Source organism: Prosopis cineraria, unplaced genomic scaffold, assembly GCF_029017545.1.
Source record: "Prosopis cineraria cultivar Desert tree isolate PC_DT_omini unplaced genomic scaffold, ASM2901754v1 PC3, whole genome shotgun sequence".
Lineage (NCBI taxonomy): Eukaryota > Viridiplantae > Streptophyta > Magnoliopsida > Fabales > Fabaceae > Prosopis > Prosopis cineraria.
In genome coordinates, this window is record NW_026555334.1 from 40,044,662 (window position 1) to 40,065,275 (window position 20,614).

At 30.8% G+C, this 20,614-nt stretch overlaps 2 protein-coding genes across 4 annotated transcripts; both read right to left on the reverse strand.

Annotated features, from left to right (window-relative positions):
* Window positions 1-655: 655 nt before the first annotated feature.
* On the reverse strand, window positions 656-2,863 carry LOC129305045 (putative HVA22-like protein g). Of its 2 annotated transcripts, none has more exons than XM_054944949.1 (7): window positions 2,638-2,863; window positions 2,454-2,519; window positions 2,238-2,336; window positions 1,767-1,823; window positions 1,618-1,681; window positions 1,317-1,529; window positions 656-1,119 (listed from the first exon to the last, which is right to left on the reverse strand). In XM_054944949.1, the coding sequence occupies exons 2-7, from the start codon at window positions 2,483-2,485 to the stop codon at window positions 805-807; spliced, it is 780 nt and encodes a 259-aa protein (XP_054800924.1). In that variant the 5' UTR covers window positions 2,486-2,519; window positions 2,638-2,863; the 3' UTR covers window positions 656-804. The 2 variants fall into 2 exon arrangements, with proteins under 2 accessions (XP_054800924.1, XP_054800923.1); XM_054944948.1 differs by having other exon boundaries at window positions 656-1,122.
* Window positions 2,864-7,471: 4,608 nt separating this feature from the next.
* Window positions 7,472-9,951, reverse strand: LOC129304713 (HVA22-like protein j). 2 transcript variants are annotated; one of them, XM_054944470.1, is made up of 7 exons: window positions 9,759-9,951; window positions 9,576-9,641; window positions 9,367-9,465; window positions 8,442-8,498; window positions 8,292-8,355; window positions 8,034-8,203; window positions 7,472-7,832 (listed from the first exon to the last, which is right to left on the reverse strand). In XM_054944470.1, exons 2-7 carry the CDS (start codon window positions 9,605-9,607, stop codon window positions 7,796-7,798), a joined length of 459 nt encoding a protein of 152 aa, XP_054800445.1. In that variant the 5' UTR covers window positions 9,608-9,641; window positions 9,759-9,951; the 3' UTR covers window positions 7,472-7,795. The 2 variants fall into 2 exon arrangements, with proteins under 2 accessions (XP_054800445.1, XP_054800444.1); XM_054944469.1 differs by having other exon boundaries at window positions 7,472-7,835.
* Window positions 9,952-20,614: the final 10,663 nt, after the last annotated feature.

Here is a 20,614-nt window from a genome sequence, read left to right on the forward strand (position 1 = left end):
CCGCCCAAGACGCCGTCAACTCTCCGCCGCTGGCACTCCATACCCACTTCCGTCGTGGTGCCACCCCGAGCCAGCTCCTGTGCCGCCGCCGCCAACACTGACGCGCCGCAGTCGTCACTTCTCGACTTGGAGTTTGTCTCCATCAAATCTCCCTCTTCCTACATATCCCTTAGAGACGTGCTTCCTTCCTCTGCCGCCGCCGCCAATTCGCCCACCGCATCCTCCACCTCCACCAACTCCTCCCACCGCATATCCATTCGCAACCGCCTAGTCAAGCAGGCCGCTTGGGCTTACCTCCAGCCCATGTCTGCTTCCCCCGACAGCTCATCCAGTCCAAACATCCTCCGCCGCCTCTCCCACAGATTCTCCTTCTGCCTCCGCTTCATCCTTCACCGCCTTGTTCCGGGTGCTACTCGAATCTTTTATCGGATACTCTGGGCAATCAGGCGCCTTGTAAGCATATAACGTTGTCGTCTGTGGCGGGAGCATATATCCTTGTTTTTTTTTTTTTTTTCGGCGGTTGAAGAATCGAATCTATTTCTCATTTTTGTACTTTACCGTTTTTATAGCTTGCCTCCTGATTTTTATGGTCTCAAAATTACAAACGAATCAAAGAATGCTCGAATTAATCAAGCAGAAGAAAGGGGGGAAAAACTTGAGCCGAGCAATGGGAGCTGTATATTTATTTATATCACAATTTACAAGCAAAAAAAAAAAAATCAAATGATAATTATTTAGAGAAGGAAGCAGGAGAAAGACTATTAATTTGCCCCTTAGCTTCTACTGGGATTAACTGTGCACTTGTTACAGTTCTCGACGTATTGGACTATGTGGAGATCGCGGGCTTCCTGTATTTAAGCGCCTGAGCCTTGCGCGAGCTTGGTTGAGCGCATCCTTGGAATAGCCTTCTTCTCCTTCCTTCAGAATGACATCATCCTCCAGCACTTGGTGATGAACCCTCACACTTCTGAACTTTGGTGTCTCCACACGCTTTATGCTTGGCGATGGTGGAGGACTTGGTGGCGACTTCTTGATCTTGCCCACCGCACTATTGTCCTCCGACGAAGATTTCTTGGAAGCATTCATTTCCCGTGGCGCACTGTCTTGCTGCATGTAGCTCTTCTGCAATAAAACTCTCCTCAGTAACATACTATCACTGCTGTCATCTATTTATTTCCTTGCATCAACACACACACATATAACTGAATTTATAACGCAAAAGGTTTGTCTCGTGCTTCTTGTACTTATAAATGGTGCTGTTTGCTCAAGTTGCTTGATTACGGGAAAATAAAGAAAGTGAGAAATGGGGAAATGACCTGAGGGGGGCTGGCTTTCAGTCTAACAGACTGAGTGGCCAAGTACTCAAGACCCTGGAAAAATGCGGAGTGGCCCATTTTTGCACTAATTTGCCAGTAATGAGCGACCAAATCCCGTCCCCTAGCTTTCAGCTCCAGCAATTGCCTGTCAATCTCGTTTTCATGTCTTGATACAATAGGACGCAACACTGTTTGATACACAAACCCTGTCCCCTGCAATTAAGTTAACAATACCTGTGTCATCTTTCTCTCTGTTTTCCTTTGTGAATGAAAAGACACAAGGACAGTATCAAGCTCTTACCTTAACTTTGGGATACCACAGATAGACAAAGAACGCCACCTTCATCTCTCCATATAATGGTAACCTTCACAAAGTTGGATGTTCATTAATCTCAGAAAGCTAAATTTGAATCCAACATTTGGGGGGGAATGCAAAAGTGTAATACATACCATCCGACAAATATATCTGTAAACCTTTCCAGAACTGTGACGAGCGCCACAATGATCCTACATATAAATGATGCATATGTTATAATTTACTTGTGTAAGAGCAAGAACAAAAAAGAAGAAAAATGTGTCGTCCTTGCTTTTTTTGAGAAACTTTGTGATCTTTGTTATTCCTAATTCCAATAGGAAGAAAATGGCTCATTTGGCTTTTGATGGTGGGTGATTTCAGATACACGCACTGCATCATGATCTTGTGTGCATGATTCGGTCCTCTATCTACTCTGCTTTTTAAGGGAGTGCCCCCCATTTGAATATTGCAGAAAAAAAGTATCCTTTTCTTGATGGGTATTCAATCTCCAGTTTTTAACTCAAATTATATTCCCACTTCAAGAACATGAACATGATCCAATTTGAATAATATAAACATTAAAAGAAGCAAACAACTAGACATAAAAAGAAACTCATTTCTCTCACCAGTATTGGCACCAGAAGCGAAGCTCCTCAATCTGGACCCTGTTCTTTTCCACAGTCTTGTAGCACTCAAATCCAGGGTATGCATACCCCAGAAGCAGACTGGAACCGAATGATTATAGCGAGTAAAGATCACACAATGACTCAACCATCATAAGAGGAATCATAAACCGCAAAAAAAAAAAAAAAAAAACCACGCACGCACGCACATATACATACATAAGAATCCGAGTCAAGAAATCACCCAACATTTTCAATCCCTATCACGCCACGGACGGGGGAACCCTGAAACCAAACCAAACCCATCAAAGCTCTGAATGATCAAAGTTCGAAGAATTCGTAGGACAGCAAATTTCTGCAAAAGAAAGAATCTTGGGAAGGATTTGATTTTGATCTGCATTACCTGTTATTCAATGAGAAGTCCAAAATAAATCCCCGGCAAACTAATCAGTCCCTTGGATGAATTACTAAGAGGCACCCAAAACCGTCGATATGGAATGGGGTGCCCCAAATGATAAAAGGTAATGAAGCAAAGAATATAGATGGGTTTTCTTCCTTAGCAAGAATGACCTCAGATTCTATTTGAAACAAGATGAAACAACGAAAGAAGCCTGAGGTCGGAGGTAACTAAATGTTCGAACAAATATATATAGGGGTGCAGTTACAATACGATATAAGCTGATTAATGCTCTTTCAAAAATAAAAAATAGAAAATCTAAGGACAGAGAGAGGTGGAGCGCGATTTCTTCGCACGGACGCTTCTCTTTCATTTGGGACGCAACTCTCTTGGGAGAGACCGGCTGACTTCCATTTTTTCCGACTTGTTCAAAAAACAAACGGTTTTGCGGTTTGGCAGTTAGGCTTTAATAGTTGATCGCTATTATTTGACTCATTATTTCCCTCTTAATATCGGGAGACAACATTTGAGCATATAAAGGCAAAAATAACTGTACCAGATTGGGTGATGTCTGTTTTTAGATCGTTTTTCATGACAGTTGAGCCTCTTCACTCCCTTGTGACAATTAGAACCCTTCTTAAGATCGTGCAGCAGAGTGCTCCGCTAATATATCAAATAGTTTAATAGAGAAGAATTGTTTTAATAAGATTAAAGAAAAGAATTTAAGGCACCGAGAATTTTGATAATGGAGAGTGGAACAGGCGCATTGTCTGAACATTAAGGAGCTATTTTCTCATGAATATATAAATATTATGGTCAGCAAAGAATTCGATGAAAGTTTCACCGAGCCAATTGTCTGAGCCCATGTTTATGATAATTGATAAGGTGGCAATTTCAGTGACGTTAGCTGTTTAGACTTTGTGATTGTCATTGATTAGATCAAAGCCTCGTGCAATTTTTGTGATTTAAGGGTGACTTGGCTATAAGTGAGTGAGGTGTAAGTGAAAGTTCAAAGCCCAAATTAAGAATTAAAAAAATGTAACATAATTTTTGCTCGTCAATTTTTTTTTGATAATTTAAATACATATTGATTGATTTCAGAATAATTTATACAGTTTATGTAAAAATAATAATGATAACAATAATAAATATTTCTATAAGCAGTGTAAATGCAAAGGGCTAAATAGTTATTTTTTGGGCAGAAAGTGCTTAATAGTTGGAACACATGGATTGCTCCGAGTCACGCACGTTTTATGTATTTTTTCATTTTCCATACATCGTTTCGTGATTGCACAATTACACGTGAGATTTATACCTTGTTTAGTATCTAAAAATATTTTTGATCGAAATGAATATGAAATAAAAATGAAGGTAAAAGTGAGTTTTAAAAATATATTTGATATGTATATAGAATTATGATATATTTTTTTATTTAATATATGTATTTATATAATCAATATAATAAAATACCCTTGTCAACTTTTTTTAATTATGATATACTTTTTATTTGATATATGAATTTATATAATTAATTTACTAAAATAGCTCTGTCATTTTTTTTAATTATGATATATTTTTTATTTAATATATGCACTTATATAATAAATTTATTAAAATACCTCTATCTATTTTTTTAATTATGATATACTCTTTTATTTAACATGTGCATCTATATAATCAATTTACTAAAATACCCTTGTCAATTTTTTTAATTATGATATATTTTTTATTTAATGTATGCACTTATGTAATAAATTTACTAAAATACCCTATCTATTTTTTAAATTATGATATACTTTTTATTTAATATATGCATCTATATAATCAATTTATTAAAATACCCCAACCAATTTTTTTTAATTATGATATGTTTTTTATTTAATATATACATTTATATAATCAATTTACTAAAAAACTTTCAATTTACTTCAATGGTTGATGAAGGGGCAAATTTGTCAAACAATTTCATAACTGAGGCTATTTTTGTTCAAAAAAATTAACTTTCATGGAACCCATCTCATTTTCATGGGCCTTATTATAGAACCCAATTCAACCTATTTTGATGGATTCCATTTCAACATGAAAATTCATTTCATGCATACCAAACAAAAAAAAAAAAAGTTAATTGCAATTTCATTTCTATTTTCATGTTTTCATTTATAGCATACCAAACGAGGCATTACATTCGACTTTGCCACACATTGCACGCTCATCTTCTCGCTATGCTCTGTTTTCAAACCAATAAAACAACCTAAGCAAGCCATGTCAACTTTACCTGTGATTTTTGTTTCAATATTAATATAATTCACCATGCTCTCCATTTTTTGGTATTGAAAAAAGCAAGTCAACTATAAACTTGTTAATTGAATTTCCACGATGTCTTTGAAAGTGCGTGAGTCAATTAGAAAAGTGAGAATTCAAGGAACCATTTTCATTCACAAAAGGACTGCCAGATCATATCAAATCGAAATATACGGCATCCTCCCTCCGTAGTTTTGTATGTGTGCCGGTGGGGTCTATGAGTCGGTGCTTGAGGTTTTGGAGCTATGGATGAGTAAAATTTGTTCTTCTTGAAAAAGAAGACAAGTCTATAAGCAGCGTAGGACCTAATAAAAGGTGCTTTCCAAATTGCATTTTCAGAATCAAGGATCAGTTCACTTCTTAATGCTAAGACATTGCAATCCGTCTACATATTCCACTACTATAAAAATAATTAAAAAAAATATAACTTTTAATCCCTACATTTTGCGTGATTTGTTATTGATCTTTACACTTTATTTTCAGTCTTTCAAGTCCCTACAATTTTCATGGTTGAAGAATCGAATCTATTTCTCATTTTTGTACTTTACCATTTTTATAGCTTACCTCTTGATTTTTATGGTCTCAAAATTACAAACGAATCAAAGAATACTCGAATTAATCAAGGAGAAGAAAGGGGGAAAAACTTGAGTGGAGCAATGGAAGTTGTATATTTATTTATATCATAAGTTACAAGCCAAAAAAAAATCAAATGATAATTATTTAGAGGAGGAAAGCAAGAGAAAGAATATTAATTTGCCATTTAGCTTCTACTGGGATTAACTGTACACTTGTTACAGTTCTCGATGTATTGGACTATGTGGAGATCGCGGTCTTCTCGTATTTAGAGCATGTTTGGATTATATTCTAACTCGGTTAGAATGGATCAAACTGAGGTTATGATGCAAAATGTTAAAAAAATTTGTTTGGATTATCATGAATTTTCAACCTCAGTTAGCACGTAAATGAGCATTAATCAAGAAGCCCACTAACCTAGCTTTTCTCCTTAACATTAATGTTGCTGCCTGTTGAAAGCATTAAATGCATTTTAAATTTTTACGCTTCCTCTCTCTTGTCTTTTATCTACTCGAGGTCTGCCTTTAACATATCTAGAATGAGAAAACAAGGAAGAAAAAATATCAGCCAGACAGAGACCAGTTACAGTGGACAATTTGTGATGCGAAGGAAGAATAATGGAAGCTTTGTGCACACACCCACACACAGAGCAACATTAACTAGTTTTAAAAAAAAGTTAGGAGGAATCAGTTGCAGAATATGACAGAGAAAAAAGAAGAATCTATGAGCTTAATAGCGACAAACTGAACTCCTCTGTGCATGCGCTCGTTGGCAAAACGAACAAGAAGAACAAAGGAGACAGAGGATGATGGAGGAGGAAGAATGGTTGGAGAATCACTCCAGTCGGGAATTGGAAGAGAAGAATCGAGAAGGGTTTTTTTGAAGCTGTCTCCCACTCCCTGTTTTTTTTTATATGCAGAACACAAATGAAATGGGAAATAGGGGAGAAAATCTGAACTTTTTCTAAAAAAGGTATTTTGGTAATTTTGTAGTGTTTAGAGCAGAATAAAATTTCTCCCTCACCACTGCGGAGATCAACAATATGTAGGCAACAAGCACAGACTCCATTAAGCCAATAACTTCTTGTTGCATCTATTTCAAAATTATGAAGTTATGAAAATATCATCAAAACATGTTATTAATAATTTTAATATCATAATTATTTTCTAAATCATTACATATACATATATAATATATTATGGATTTTGCTAACATTTAAGTCAAAATACCAACAAGAACAATTGATCATTTTATTTTAATTTTTTTTTGTTGAAAAAATTATTTATCACATTTTTTAAAATTTCTAAATTTCCTAGTCATTACATTTACTTTTGGAGTATAAAAGTATTATCATTCAAGTCTGAAATGTACTATAAAAAGAACTTTTGGAGTGTGAAAGAATATGATTGCAATTATATAAAAAATGCCCAAATTTAGATATAAAATACAAGTTTAAATTGTTTATGCAACAATGAAAACACATAACTTAATTAGGAGAAATTCAATTACTGATAAACAATTCATATAAGCTGAAAATGAAAATATAAATGTCCATGAAGAAAATACCAATATTGGTGAGGCATCCTCGTCTAATTTACCCGGATCATCAAAACAGATGTAGCGTGTTCGTGATATAATTAAAAATTAATTTGTAAATCATATAAATTGAATATTAATTTATTTTAGGTTTTCATGATTGAATATTTAAAATATTTTACTTATTAGTTGTGATTTTAAGTTTAATATTTTTTACTTATTAGTTGTGATTTTAAGTTTAATATTTTTTACTTATTAGTTAGTCAAAAAAATATAAATATGCTTATTTAAGATTTAATATTTAAGATAAAAAAATTCACACTTATTTTCGCTACTAAACATTTCAACTAGCTTTTAAATCAAATCATCCAAATAAATTTCAGTTTATCTAACTAACTTAAAAAAAAAGATATCCAAACATAAATTATGTTACATTAATTGATTTTTCTATTAATCTCAGTTCACTAATCTCAATTAAATTCTAACCTCGATTATATATTTTTTAATCTAAACACACACTTAAGTGCTTGAGCCTTGCGCGAGCTTGGTTGAGCGCATCCTTGGAATAGCCTTCTTCTCCTTCCTTCAGAATGGCATCATCCTCCAGCACTTGTTGATGAACCCTCACACTTCTGAACTTTGGTATCTCCACACGCTTTATGCTTGGCGATGGTGGAGGACTCAGGACTTGGTGGCGACGTCTTGATCTTGCCCACCACACTATTGTCCTCCGACGAAGATTTCTTGGAAGCATTCATTTCCTGTGGCGCACTGTCTTGCTGCATGTAGCTCTTCTGCAATAAAACTCTCCTCAGTAACATACTATCACTGCTGTCATCTATTTATTTCCTTGCATCAACACACACACACACACATAACTGAATATATAACGCAAAAGGTTTGTCTCGTGCTTCTTGTACTTATAACTGGTTCTGTTTGCTCAAGTTGATTGATTATGAGAAAATAAAGAAAGTGAGAAATGGGGAAATGACCTGAGGGGGGCTGGCAAAGTACTCACGACCCTGAAAAAAATGCAGAGCGGACCATTTTTAAAGACCAAATCCCATTCCCTAGCTTTCAGCGCCAGCAATAGCCCGTCAATCTCGTTTTGATGTCTTGATACAATAGGACGCAACACTGTTTGATACACATGCCCTGTCCCCTGCAATTAAGTTAACAATACCTGTGTCATCTTTCTCTCTGTTTTCCTTTGTGAATGAAAAGAAACCAGGACAGTATCAAGCTCTTACCTTAACTTCGGCATACCACAGGTAGACAAAGAACGCCACCTTTATCTCTCCATATAATGGTAACCTTCATGAAGTTGGATGTTCATTAATCTTACAAAAGCTGAATTTGAATCCAACAATTCGGGGGAAATGCAAAAATGTAATACATACCATCCGACAAATATATCTGTAAACCTTTCCAGAACTGTGATGAGCGCCACAATGATCCTACATATAAATGATGCATACGTTATAATTTACTTGTGTAAGAGCAAGAACAAAAAAGAAGAAAAATGTGTCGTCCTCGCTTTTTTTGAGAAACTTTGTGACCTTTGTTATTCCTAATTCCAATAGGAAGAAAATGGCACATTTGGCTTTTGATGGTGGGTGATTTCAGATACACGCACTGCATCATGATCTTGTGTGCATGATTCGGTCCTCTTTCTACTCTGCTTTTTAAGGGAGTGCCCCCCATTTGAATATTGCAGAAAAAAAGTATCCTTTTCTTGATAGGTATTCAATCTCTCCAGTTTTTAACTCAAATTATATTCCCACTTCAAGAACATGAACATGATCCAATTTGAATGGTATAAACATTAAAAGAAGCAAATGTTGGAATATTTATTTATGAATTTACATTAATTAATAAGTTCAAACAGATTAATCTTTATAATTTTCTGTGGAATAGGTGGATTACATAAGTGAGTCCAATGGGTAGAGACCCAACTTACAACTCTGTAGCCGTCAGTTATTCTTTATCTTTTAACTGACTGAGTCAAAAATAATAAAATATAATTATTATTTATTATTATAACGGTTATTGATTTGGTTCATATAACTCGATCATTCTCCTACAAACACACAGTTATTTTCGCTTTTTCTATTATTTCTGATTCTGAACTCTTTGTAAAACTACAGGATCATGTGTGTTGTGCATCTATCTATATTTAAAATAATTGAGGTATCACAATTAATAAATTTTCAGATACGCACACATCACTTATTACTGTCCTTAAATTTTATTTGATTTATGAGAATTGAGATATTGAATTTAACAGCAAACTGATAGACATAAAAAGAAACTCATTTCTCTCACCAGTACTGGCACCAGAAGCGAAGCTCCTCAATCTGGACCGCGTTCTTTTCCACAGTCTTGTAGCACTCAAATCCAGGGTATGCATACCCCATAAGCAGACTGGAACCGAATGATTATAGCGAGTAAAGATCACGCAGTGACTCAACCATCATGAGAGGAATCATAAACCGCCAAAAAAAAAAAGCACACACGTGCGCACATATACGTACATAAGAATCCGAGTCAAGAAATCACCCAACATTTTCAATCCCTATCACGCCACGGACGGGGGAACCCTGAAACGAAAGCAAACCCATCAAAGCTCTGAATGATCAAAGTCGAAGCATTCGTAGGACAGCAAATTTCTGCAAAAGAAAGAATCCTGGGAAGGATTTGATTTTGATCTGCATTACCTGTTATTCAATGAGAAATCCAAAATAAATCCCCGGCAAACTAATCTGTCCCTTGGATGAATTATTAAGAGGCACTCAAAACCGTCGATATGGAATGGGGTGCCCCAAATGATAAAGGTAATGAAACAAAGAATATAGATGGGTTTTCTTCCTTAGGAAGAATGACCTCAGATTCTATTTGAAACAAGATGAAACAACGAAAGAAGCCTGAGATCGGATATAACTAAATGTTAGAACAAATATATATAGGGGTGCAGTTACAATACGATATAAGCTGATTAATGTTTCTACCAAAATAAAAAATAGAAAATCTAAGAACAGGGTGAGGTGGAGTGAGATTTCTTCGCACGGACGCTTCTCTTTCATTTGGGACGAAACTCCCTAGGGAGTGACCGAGTGACTTCCATTTTTTTGACTTGTTCAAAAAACAAACAGTTTTGCGGTTTGGCAGTTAGGCTTTAATAGTTGATCGCTATTATTTGACTCATTATTTCCCTCTTAATATCGGGAGACAACGTTTGAGCATATGAAGGAAAAAATAACTGTACCAGATTAGGTAATGTCTGTTTTTAGATCGTTAGTTATGACAGTTGAGCCTCACAATTAGAATCCTTCTTAAGATCGTGCAGCAGAGTGCTCTTCGCTAGTATATCAAATAGTTTAGTAGAGAAGAATTGTTTTAATAAGATTAAAGAAAAGAATTCAAGGCACCGAGAATTTTGATAATGGAGAGTCGAATAGGCGCATTGTCTGAACATTAAAGAGTTATATTTACATGAATATATAAATATTATGGTCAACAAAGAATTCGATGAAAGTTTCACCAAGCTATTTGTCTGAGCCCATATTTATGATAATTGATAAGGTGGCAATTTTAGTGACGTAAGCTGTTAAGACTTTGTGATTGTCATTGATTAGATCAAAGCCTAGTGCAACTTTTGTGATTTAAGGGTGACTTGGCTATTAGTAAGCGAGGTGTAAGTGAAAATTCAAAGCCCAAATTAAGAATAAAAAAATATAACATAATTTTTTCTCGTCAATTTTTTTGATAGTTTGAATACATATTGATTGATTTCAGAATAATTTATGCAATTTATATAAAAATAAATAATGATAACAATAATAAATATTTCTATAAGCAGTGTAAATGCAAAGGGCTAAATAGTTATTTTTTTTGGCAGAAAGTGCTCAATAGTTGGAACACATGGATTGCTCCAAGTCACGCGCGTTTTATGTGTTTTTTTCATTTTCCATACATTTTTTCGTGATTACCCAATTACACACGAGATTTACATTCGACTTTGCCACGCATCGCACGTTCATCTTCTCACTATGCTCTGTTTTCAAACCAACAAAACAACCTAAGCAAGCCATGTCAACTCTACCTGTGATTTTTGTTTCAACATTAACTAGAAACCTGGAGGAAGAAGTAATGTGGAAAGATTTGTTCGATCTCTTGTATGCATTGAGTTAGATGAAAGTATGATGACACTATCAAGTCTCAACGAGCAGTGAAGAGATCTGGAAGTCCAAGTCTTATCTCAAGTCTTTACGCTTTGATCATTCAAACCGTGTTACGGACGACCGTGTTCTTTTTGCAGAATGAAAGGGCAGAACCATTCATTACTTTATTTTGTTTTCATTTTTCCTTTTTACTTTTCAGACGTTTACAAAATGTAATTAGTAACTACCGTGCAATGTGTATTACAATTTATATTCTTGATATTCAGACCGTTGACGTTCAATCCATTATTTAAATTTCTTTTTAATGGTGAATCATAGCATCACTCTACTCCTTCTATTTTTGTTGTCCTATTAAAAACATATTCTTCCGTTTTTAAATTCATGTGTCATATATCTCTCTTAGAGCCAATAATTTGAGTAGGTTCAAAAAATTTTAAAGTCAGATTTGAGAGTTTAATTTTTTTTTCCACTTTGACATTATTCAAGTTTTAAAATGTAAGATCTCAACATATCTTTAAAAAGTTTCTTTGATTTACCATCAATTAGAGGATGAAAAACAATAATAAAATATAACCGAGTGCCCAATAGTATGCACGTATATTACTTTTGTTTTGTGATAATTATTTTTTCTTTTTGTAAATTAATATACAAACAAAGAAAAGACAATGGAGAGTAACTACCAAAATTTGTGAAATCTTAATACTCCTTCCGTTTAAAAATATAAAACATTTTTTGAGAAGTTGAATGTTAAAAAATATAAGATATTTTTAGTCTTTTGAGGTATAATTATTATCTTTTTTAAAAAAAATGCCCCAATTGATAGTTATTTACTATAGGGTGTTTAATAGGGATAAATATAAAAAGATAAAGTTAGTTTGAAAGTAAGTAACTACTTTATTGAGGGTGATATTTGATTAAAAATGTTTTATATTTTTAAACGGAGTGAGTAGTATACAACTTACAAGAAAATGTTGAGTATAATATAAAAAAGAACACACATTGATTTCTACATCTTGACAATAATTTTTTTATTCTCTTTCTCTAAATGAAAAGAATCAAATACAATAAGAATATATATATGTATATATATAATGGATAAATTTAAACAAGACAATGTGCATAGTAGAATTTTTTATTTATAAAATAAGATATATTTTTTTAATTGTGCGTGTGTGTGTGAAAGAGAAGGACGACTAAAATGAAAGCCTAAAGAGTCTACTACCTTTCTCATTCTACACATTGGACCATGAATTTGCTAGGAAACTGAAAAGAAATTCTCCAAATTGTCAAACAAATTAATTATGGGAAGTTCCTTGAAAGATAGCCTTGAATTTGATTGAAAATTATAGTATAACAATCAAAATCAACTCAATCTTTTAGTTAAACTGATAAACTATTGAACTAATGTGTGGTTTTTGTTTTTGGCTGAATGAACGGCAGAACAATGTGATGCATTTCATTTTGCAATGCTTTATTGGATTTTTACTTTTTTAGACGTTTATATGTATAATGTAATTACTGTATGTTACAATTTATCTTTATATTCAGACCTGCCATTAATACATTATTTGTAATTTCTTTTTAAATGGTGAATCCTAGCACCGCCCTCCCCCTTCTATTTTTAAAACATGTTCTTCTATAATTTTTAAATTCGTGTGTCTTGTATATCTCCATATATATACGTTGATGTTGATGCATGACGTGAATAAAATTAATTAGTTTTTAACAATTTAACAATAAGTAAATTAGTAAAACATCATTTTCAATTATAAATAACATAAAAAATAAAGAAAAGGCAATAGTAACTACCAAAATTTGTGAAATTATATTAGTTTAGAACTCACATGAAAATACTGAGTATGATACAAAAAGGACATTCATTTCTACACCTGAACATTAAAAACAATACATATTGTAAAAACATTTTTAATTTTAATATTTTAAGAGTTTTTTTTAATTGCGTGCGTGAAACAGAGGGAAGACTTGGAATGATTTACAATTTTACATCAACGGAAGTCTATTTACTTTATCTTCCCCTCGATGCACGCAACCTGGAATGTGCTTGGAAACTGCGTCGAATTGTCAAACCACTTAACTTTGGGAAATTTCTTGGAAGCGTTGGCCCTGAAATTGATTGGAAACTAAAACACATAGGACATAGGTAAAATTAAATGTATTTAATATATTACTATTGTCTTAAATTATAAAATATTTTTAATAAAACTTTTTTATTTTAAAATATTAAACATTTTAGTAGATTAAGATTTTATTAAATGTATTAATTTTAATATTATCTTTTCTATCTCTATAATTAATTTTATTCTTTTCTCTTTTCAATATATTAAATGATGAGTATTTTTGAAAGTTTATATTTTTGTTTTAAAAAGATAAGGTTGTTAAGTGTATTTAATAAGGTTTATTGGCATGTGAGATTTTATCTAAAAGTATCTTATAATTTAAAACGGAAGTAGTATTTTGTTTTAATTAAATTAGTATAAGTATATTTTAAAATTTTCAAATTGTTATAACATTATTGACAAAAGTTAGTTGGAAGATAAATTATGAATGAAAAATATTTGTCTTGATTTAATTAGAAATTAAGGAAAATCATATCTTAGCACGTTTGAGAACATTTATTACCAAAAAGGTAAAAAAGAATTTGAATTTGCTTCATATGACCAAGGAACATTAATGTGATTAAAATTTATTGCGTAAAGGCAAAATTACTTTTGAATTTTCTTTTTTTAAAACAAGAAAATGGCTTTGTATAAAAAAAACTTAACAACGAGAGATTTACTTGGAAATGGCGGCCCTGAATTTGATTGGAAATTAACATTTGAACTTGGTCGCCTCTCGTTGCTTTGTTTTGTTTTGCGTTTTGTGACTTTGTCTCCCCTCCTTTTCCCCAAGCGCGTAATCGAGTTTCAATTTTCAAACATGAAACAGCGTTCGGTGGTTAAAAAAAAAAAAAAAACCGCGTCAAAGGTAGTTACGGATAATAGTCACAGCACCACGCGACATAAAATGACATAATTTTTAACTAGAGACACGATGTAATTGTGGCAAAATGATGTAAATGAATAGGTAAATAATAAAATAGTATCATAAAATGACATAATTTTTTTAGAAGTTTCGGAGAATTTTTGTAACATAAATTATGTTTCTTATTTTCTACAAAATAATAGAAAATGTAGGGTTAAACTAAATTATTATTATATGCCTAAGTTAAAATTATGGCCGACTGTATTGTTAATACTTAAATTAAAATTGTTAATCACTAAACTCAAGTTCTTGATATATAAAACCTACTTGTTATTTACATAACTAAACTAACAACTATATTTTATACATGAACAACTATGCTTTATTTACCATGTGTAAGAGCTAACTTAAAGAGCTTTTTAATGACTCGGTGCTTGAGGATTTCGACCAAGCATCTCTCTAGTCACCCTTTTATCTTGAGTTATGTATTTAGAAGTGTTTTACAAGTTTTAATCAAGCGTGAGCAACCTATAAGTGACGAGTGTGTTTGAATTAGGTGACATATCTTTTAAAAGCCCCAATAACAATTTTTTTAAAAAAAATTAAAAACTTCAAATTTAAACACAGTCTAAAAATTTGGATAATCTACATTTCATTTTAAGAATAAGCACCATTTTAATGTTAATAAATTGATTTGTTCATTATACATATACTCCCTTCGACTCAAATTACAAACACTTTTAGATAAAATTTTACATATTAATGAACCTCGTTAAATACACTTAACAATATTATCTTTTTAAAATAAAAATATAAATTTTTAAAAATACTCATTATTTAATATAATAAAAAGAGAAGAAATAAAATTAATTATAAAGAGAGAAAGGGTGATATTAAAATTGGTGTATTTAAAAAAATCTTAATATATTCAAAATGTCTTATATTTGATATGAAAACACTTTTTTAAAAATATCATATAATTTGGGATGAAGAGAGTACTAAGATTTCTTGAATTTGCAAACTGAAGGGGTGAACTCCAGTTAGCTACAAAATTATTGAAAGAAAAATGCACAAAGAATCAAAACAAAGCATTTTAAGTCAGCTCAGTCTTCTCTTCATGCGTCTAATTACAAATTCTGTGATTTTTCTATGTGGACTCGACGATTGCGGCAACTTTTATTTGTACTTTCGAGCGCAATTATTTAATTATTGTGTTTTTTTTAAAAAGTAATTTTCATTAACGTGGTAATAAAAGACGGAGCACTTCTAGAACGTCATAATAACAATGCTTATACATATTCGTTTTTATTTTTATTCTTTTTTTTTGGTACACCAAAAAAGTCATAGACAATAAAAACTACGAAAAATCATGAAATTTATTAATTTAAAATCACAAGAAAATATTGAGTATAATTCAAAATTAGCCCGTTGATTCCTAAATATGGACCATAAATTGTTTGATTCTCTCTCATTTCTTACTTTGAATATATATATATATATATATATATAAGTTTTTGCCAGAGAAATTGAAACAAAACAATTTGTATAATAAAAATAATTTAAACATTTTTAAATGAAAAGAGATAAAAGACTTAAATAGAAATCAACAATTAGTCTATAATTCGATTTTAACCTCGTGCAATGCGCGAAAGTTTAACATTTTATACAATTTGAAGACAATGAAAAAAAACGTAAGAAGAAAATTTTAATATTATTAAACAATAAAAATAAAAATATACTACACCGTAACTTTTTAAGGTTATTTTTAATTAAATAATGATTAAAGTTATTTTTTTGTTAATATTAAAAGTTAGATTGTATTTCTTTTAAAAGTTAAAGGAAAATATTATATAAAAGATGAGTTTATTTAAGAATTTTTGTTATAATTTATATTTTTTAAAATTTGTTGTCCATATCAAAAATTTAGTAGAATATTTTATTCTAAATTTTATTATATATGTATACATTAAATTTTAAAATTTAAATTTAAGTAGAATATTTTGTTTAAAAATTTATAAGCTATGCAATGTATAGAAATAAACTATAAGTCATTTTTAATTAAATCTCATCTCCTAATAAAGTATTTATTTATTTTTAAATTAATATTAGCTTTCTATATTTACTATTTAATTGGTTGTTTAACCATAAAATAATTATACCTTTAAAAATTAAAAATATTTTATATTTTTTAACATTCAAATCTTGAGAAATAAGCCTTAAAAATATTTTACGAATGGAGTAAGTTTACTAAAATAATATTTCAAACATGTATGTATAAAAAAATTAATGAAATAAAAGATAAATTAGTTAATATAATTTATGTTTATATTTATTTAAATTTTATTATATATCTAACACCTATTATTTGTATTAAGAATCTTATATCCACATATAATTTTTATTATAAATCCTACATAAATTTTAAGTCCCACAATCATTTTCTTTATCATTGGTAATTTCTTTGCATATTAGACACATATTATTTTTATTAAAATTTTTATATTCAACACAAATTTTATCATGGATTCTACATAATCTTTCAAGGTATAAAAATCTTTATATTTTTTACACATTGTCTAAATTTTTAACTTATATAAATGTTGGTCTCACACCCACATTTTTTATTGGTAGATCACACATCTACTTTTTTATCGAGTCCTGCAACTATATTATTTATTTTTTTAACAAAATCATCCATTAACTAATTTTAAAAAATTATTTTTTAAATAATTACTAATTTAATTTTAATAATTAAATTTAGGTCCCTCGCCCAATTTTTTATGATTAGAAATTTCTTTACATATCTAACATCTATTATTTTTACCATGATTTTGCAAAATATAAAAATATTATTATATCTCACACCTTGTCTAAATTTTTAAAATTTATAATTATATGCCCCCACTCACATTTTTAAGCTGTAGGTCAACACATCACTTCTTTAAACTACATTACTTTAATTTTAAAAAAAATTAAATTTATTAAAATTTTACATTCTCTCCATTTTTATTAGATCCTCAATTCATACTGATTTTAAAATATATAGATATATAAAAAAATTTATAGCAGAGCCTAGCTCTTGCACCTCTAGTTTATAAATTTATTTAGGTTGGTTCAACTACCCCAAATTTTTAAAAATTATTTTATTTTATTTTTCTCTTTATTGAGTCCATAAACTATATTTTTGAATTTTTTTGGCCAATTTATATATTTAACTTTTTAAAATAAGTTACAAAATTAATTTTTTGATAATTTAAATGATTTTTAGATAATATTTATATTTAAATATAGGTATTTTAGTTCAACACATATGACTTAATATTCAACTAATGGCTAGGTGGATGAAAATAAAATCTTAAAAATAGAAGGAAAGCTTGTATTTTATAACTATCTATATTAAAAAAAAAAGTTCACATAGGCTTCCAAAATAGAAGATATGTATTATTAATTAAGATGAAACAAAGGGAATGTCAAAATATTTTACTTATTTTTAATTATAAGTTTCATATTAAAAATTTAATTTTTTGTAACTCTCACATGTAAAAAATTTATCGTTGAACTTGACTTTTAACACCTCTAGCTTTAGAATTTATTTATGCTAGCTTAACTACAACAAATTATTTTATTTTATTTTTCTCTTTATTGAATTCATAAACTGTATCTTTGAATATTTGTTTTGACCTATTTATATATTTAATTTTTAAAAAAGTTACAAAATAAATACAATTAGATAATAAAAAATATTTTTTAGTAATTTAAATAATTTTTAAGCAATATTTATATTTAAATAGGGGTATTTTAGTTCAACATATGTGACATAATAATTAACTAATGATTAGATAGATTAAAAATAAAATTTAAAAATAAAAGAAAAGTTTATATTTTATAACTATTCATATTAAAATATAGTCATATAGGTTTCAAAAAAATATAAGAGAAGTATTATTAATTAAGATAAAAATAGATAACATATTTTACTCATTTTTAATTATATATCCCACATGTATCTCTTTTACTACATGACTCACTTTATTCTTTTCCTTTTTTATTTATTATAAAACATTAAAAAAATAATAAATAAAAATTTTTAAAAAAATTTGGATGGGCCCATCCATAACATATTTAAAAAAGATGGGTACCAATATACAGTACCCATCTGTAACAATAATAAATTAAAAAAAGAAAAACTAATAATAATTTTTTTTAAAAAAAGTCAGGTGCATCTAACGGTATTTACATAATATTATAGATATAGATTTAATTCACTATGCTCTCTATTTTTTGGTATTAAAAAAAGCAGGTGAACTATAAACTTTGTTAAGTGAATTCCCCGATGTATTTGAAAGTGCGTGAGTCAATTAGAAAAATGAGAATTTAAGGAACCATTTTCATTCACAGAAGGAATGCTAGATTATATCAAACCGAAATATATGGCATCCTTCCTCCGTAGTTTTGCATGTGTGCTGATAGGGTCTACAAGTTGCTGCTTGAGTTTTTTTTTATAAATACAAGGCCACGGCTAAACTGTACAAAAAGACTAATGTCTAGTCATGTCTAAAGCCAACAGACTTCTACAATCATATAGAGGAATATCATAAATTGTAGTACTAAAATTATCATCAAGTGCCTGGTGTGCTAAGTTATCTGCGCATCTATTTGCTTCTCTATGCATGTGATTAAAAGTAATCACCTAGTCCCTCAGAGTGAGTTCTCTAATGTTTTTGATGATTTTAGATAATGGATGGCTATCAGAATAATTATAGGTAATGAGAGATAATGCCTCTATCGAGTCAATATGAACATTAACTTTAGGTAACCTTTCATTCCAGTAAAGGATAAGGCCTTCGTGGATTCCTATAAGCTCAGCTGCAGTGCTGGGTAGATATCCAATGTGCTTGGAAAAAACTTTAATCCAATTTTCTATGTCATCTCTGATGATGCCTCTACAAGTAGCAATGCCATTAATATTAACTATACCTTCAGTGTTAAGTCTAACCCAACCAATTTCAGGTAGTTTTCAATTAACGTCATAATTAGTGCTTCCTTTATTCAAATGATTGAATTTGGAAAGAAGCTTTATGTCACTGTTGATTTGTTGTTTGCTGGAGAAGATAATATTGCTATCCAGGATCTCATCTTCAGAATAAAGCTTCTTGCATCTAATTTTCCAAATATTCCAGCAAACTTTGGTGAAAAGACTTTGCCAAGTTGTTTTTCTTGTTTGCAAGCTCCCTGCTTCATTCTTTGCATTTTAAACTATCCAGTCTAGCAAACTAAAAGAGAAAAAAGTGAAAAGTTTTATAGGGTTGACCAATTTTGTCCATACCTCTTTTACTTCTTTACAATCTCTTAGAATATGAATGGTGGAGTTAGAGAAATTGCAACCAAAAAGGCAGGCATTGGCTTGTGCAGGATCCCCAAAAGGTTGTGAGTAGTTGTTTTAAAGATGATTCCAAGCTGCTTTCTGAAGGAAATGTCTTATTTTCTCATAAGTGGGCTATTTCCAACTCTTAGACCAAATATCAGAGTGATTTTGGTCCTTATGAATTTCCAAAGCTTTATAAGCAGATTTAATTGAAAAGTTGCCATCAAAAGAAGGCCTCCAAATTAGAACATCATCTTCATTTTGGTGATTGGGAGGTTGAACAGCGGATATCTGCTGGATTACAATAAAGTAAAGATAATGGCTTAGAAGATCTATATTCCATCCTTTTGCATTATTGCATAGGTTAGCAACTCTAGCATGCAAGATAGAGTCAGCATTGGGTAGAGCATAACTAACAAGAGGTTTCAAGAGTGAAGACTACTTATCATACTTGAAAGATATTTTATCTCTTTTACCAACTTTCCAACCAACACGATACATAAATTTATCCCAAATTTTACATATACTACTCTAGGTATAAGAGCAAGAATCAGGCTTGACAACCATAGAGATTTTGGGTTTATTGCATTTGTATTTATTACGAGGGATACACACCAAGAGATAGTTAGGTTTTGAAATTAAGACCCAACAAAGTTTTATAATGAATGCAATATTTTGATTTTTAAGCTTTCTAATGCCAAGACCACCTTCCTTTTTATCCTTAGTAATATAGTCCTAAGAGATTAGATGTGGTTTTGTAATGCCATTAGAAGAATTCTAAAGAAAATTCTAGAACTTTTTTCCAATTTAGCTAGAGCATTGTCAGGAAGGAGCATACTTTGCATGATGTAGTTGGGGAGAGCTGAAAGAATAGATTTGATAAGCACAGATTTCCAGCTAAGTTTAGATAATGGCTTTTCCAGTTAGACAACCTCAAGCTTGTCTTACAAGAAGAAGGGAAAAAGTAAGCTTGGAAGCCCTTTCATAAATAATGAGAATTCCCCGATATTTACCAAGATTGTTGGTGAGAGGAATCCTTAACTCT

Coding starts and splice junctions, on each gene's coding strand:
- LOC129305045 (XM_054944948.1), bottom strand. CDS start 2,485: ATGTTGGGTGATTTCTTGACTCGGATTCTTAT. Junction 1,682..1,766: donor ACAGATATATTTGTCGGATG/GTATGTATTACA, acceptor AACTTTGTGAAG/GTTACCATTATATGGAGAGA. Junction 1,530..1,617: donor TGTGGTATCCCAAAGTTAAG/GTAAGAGCTTGA, acceptor ACTTAATTGCAG/GGGACAGGGTTTGTGTATCA.
- LOC129304713 (XM_054944469.1), bottom strand. CDS start 9,607: ATGTTGGGTGATTTCTTGACTCGGATTCTTAT. Junction 8,356..8,441: donor ACAGATATATTTGTCGGATG/GTATGTATTACA, acceptor AACTTCATGAAG/GTTACCATTATATGGAGAGA. Junction 8,204..8,291: donor TGTGGTATGCCGAAGTTAAG/GTAAGAGCTTGA, acceptor ACTTAATTGCAG/GGGACAGGGCATGTGTATCA.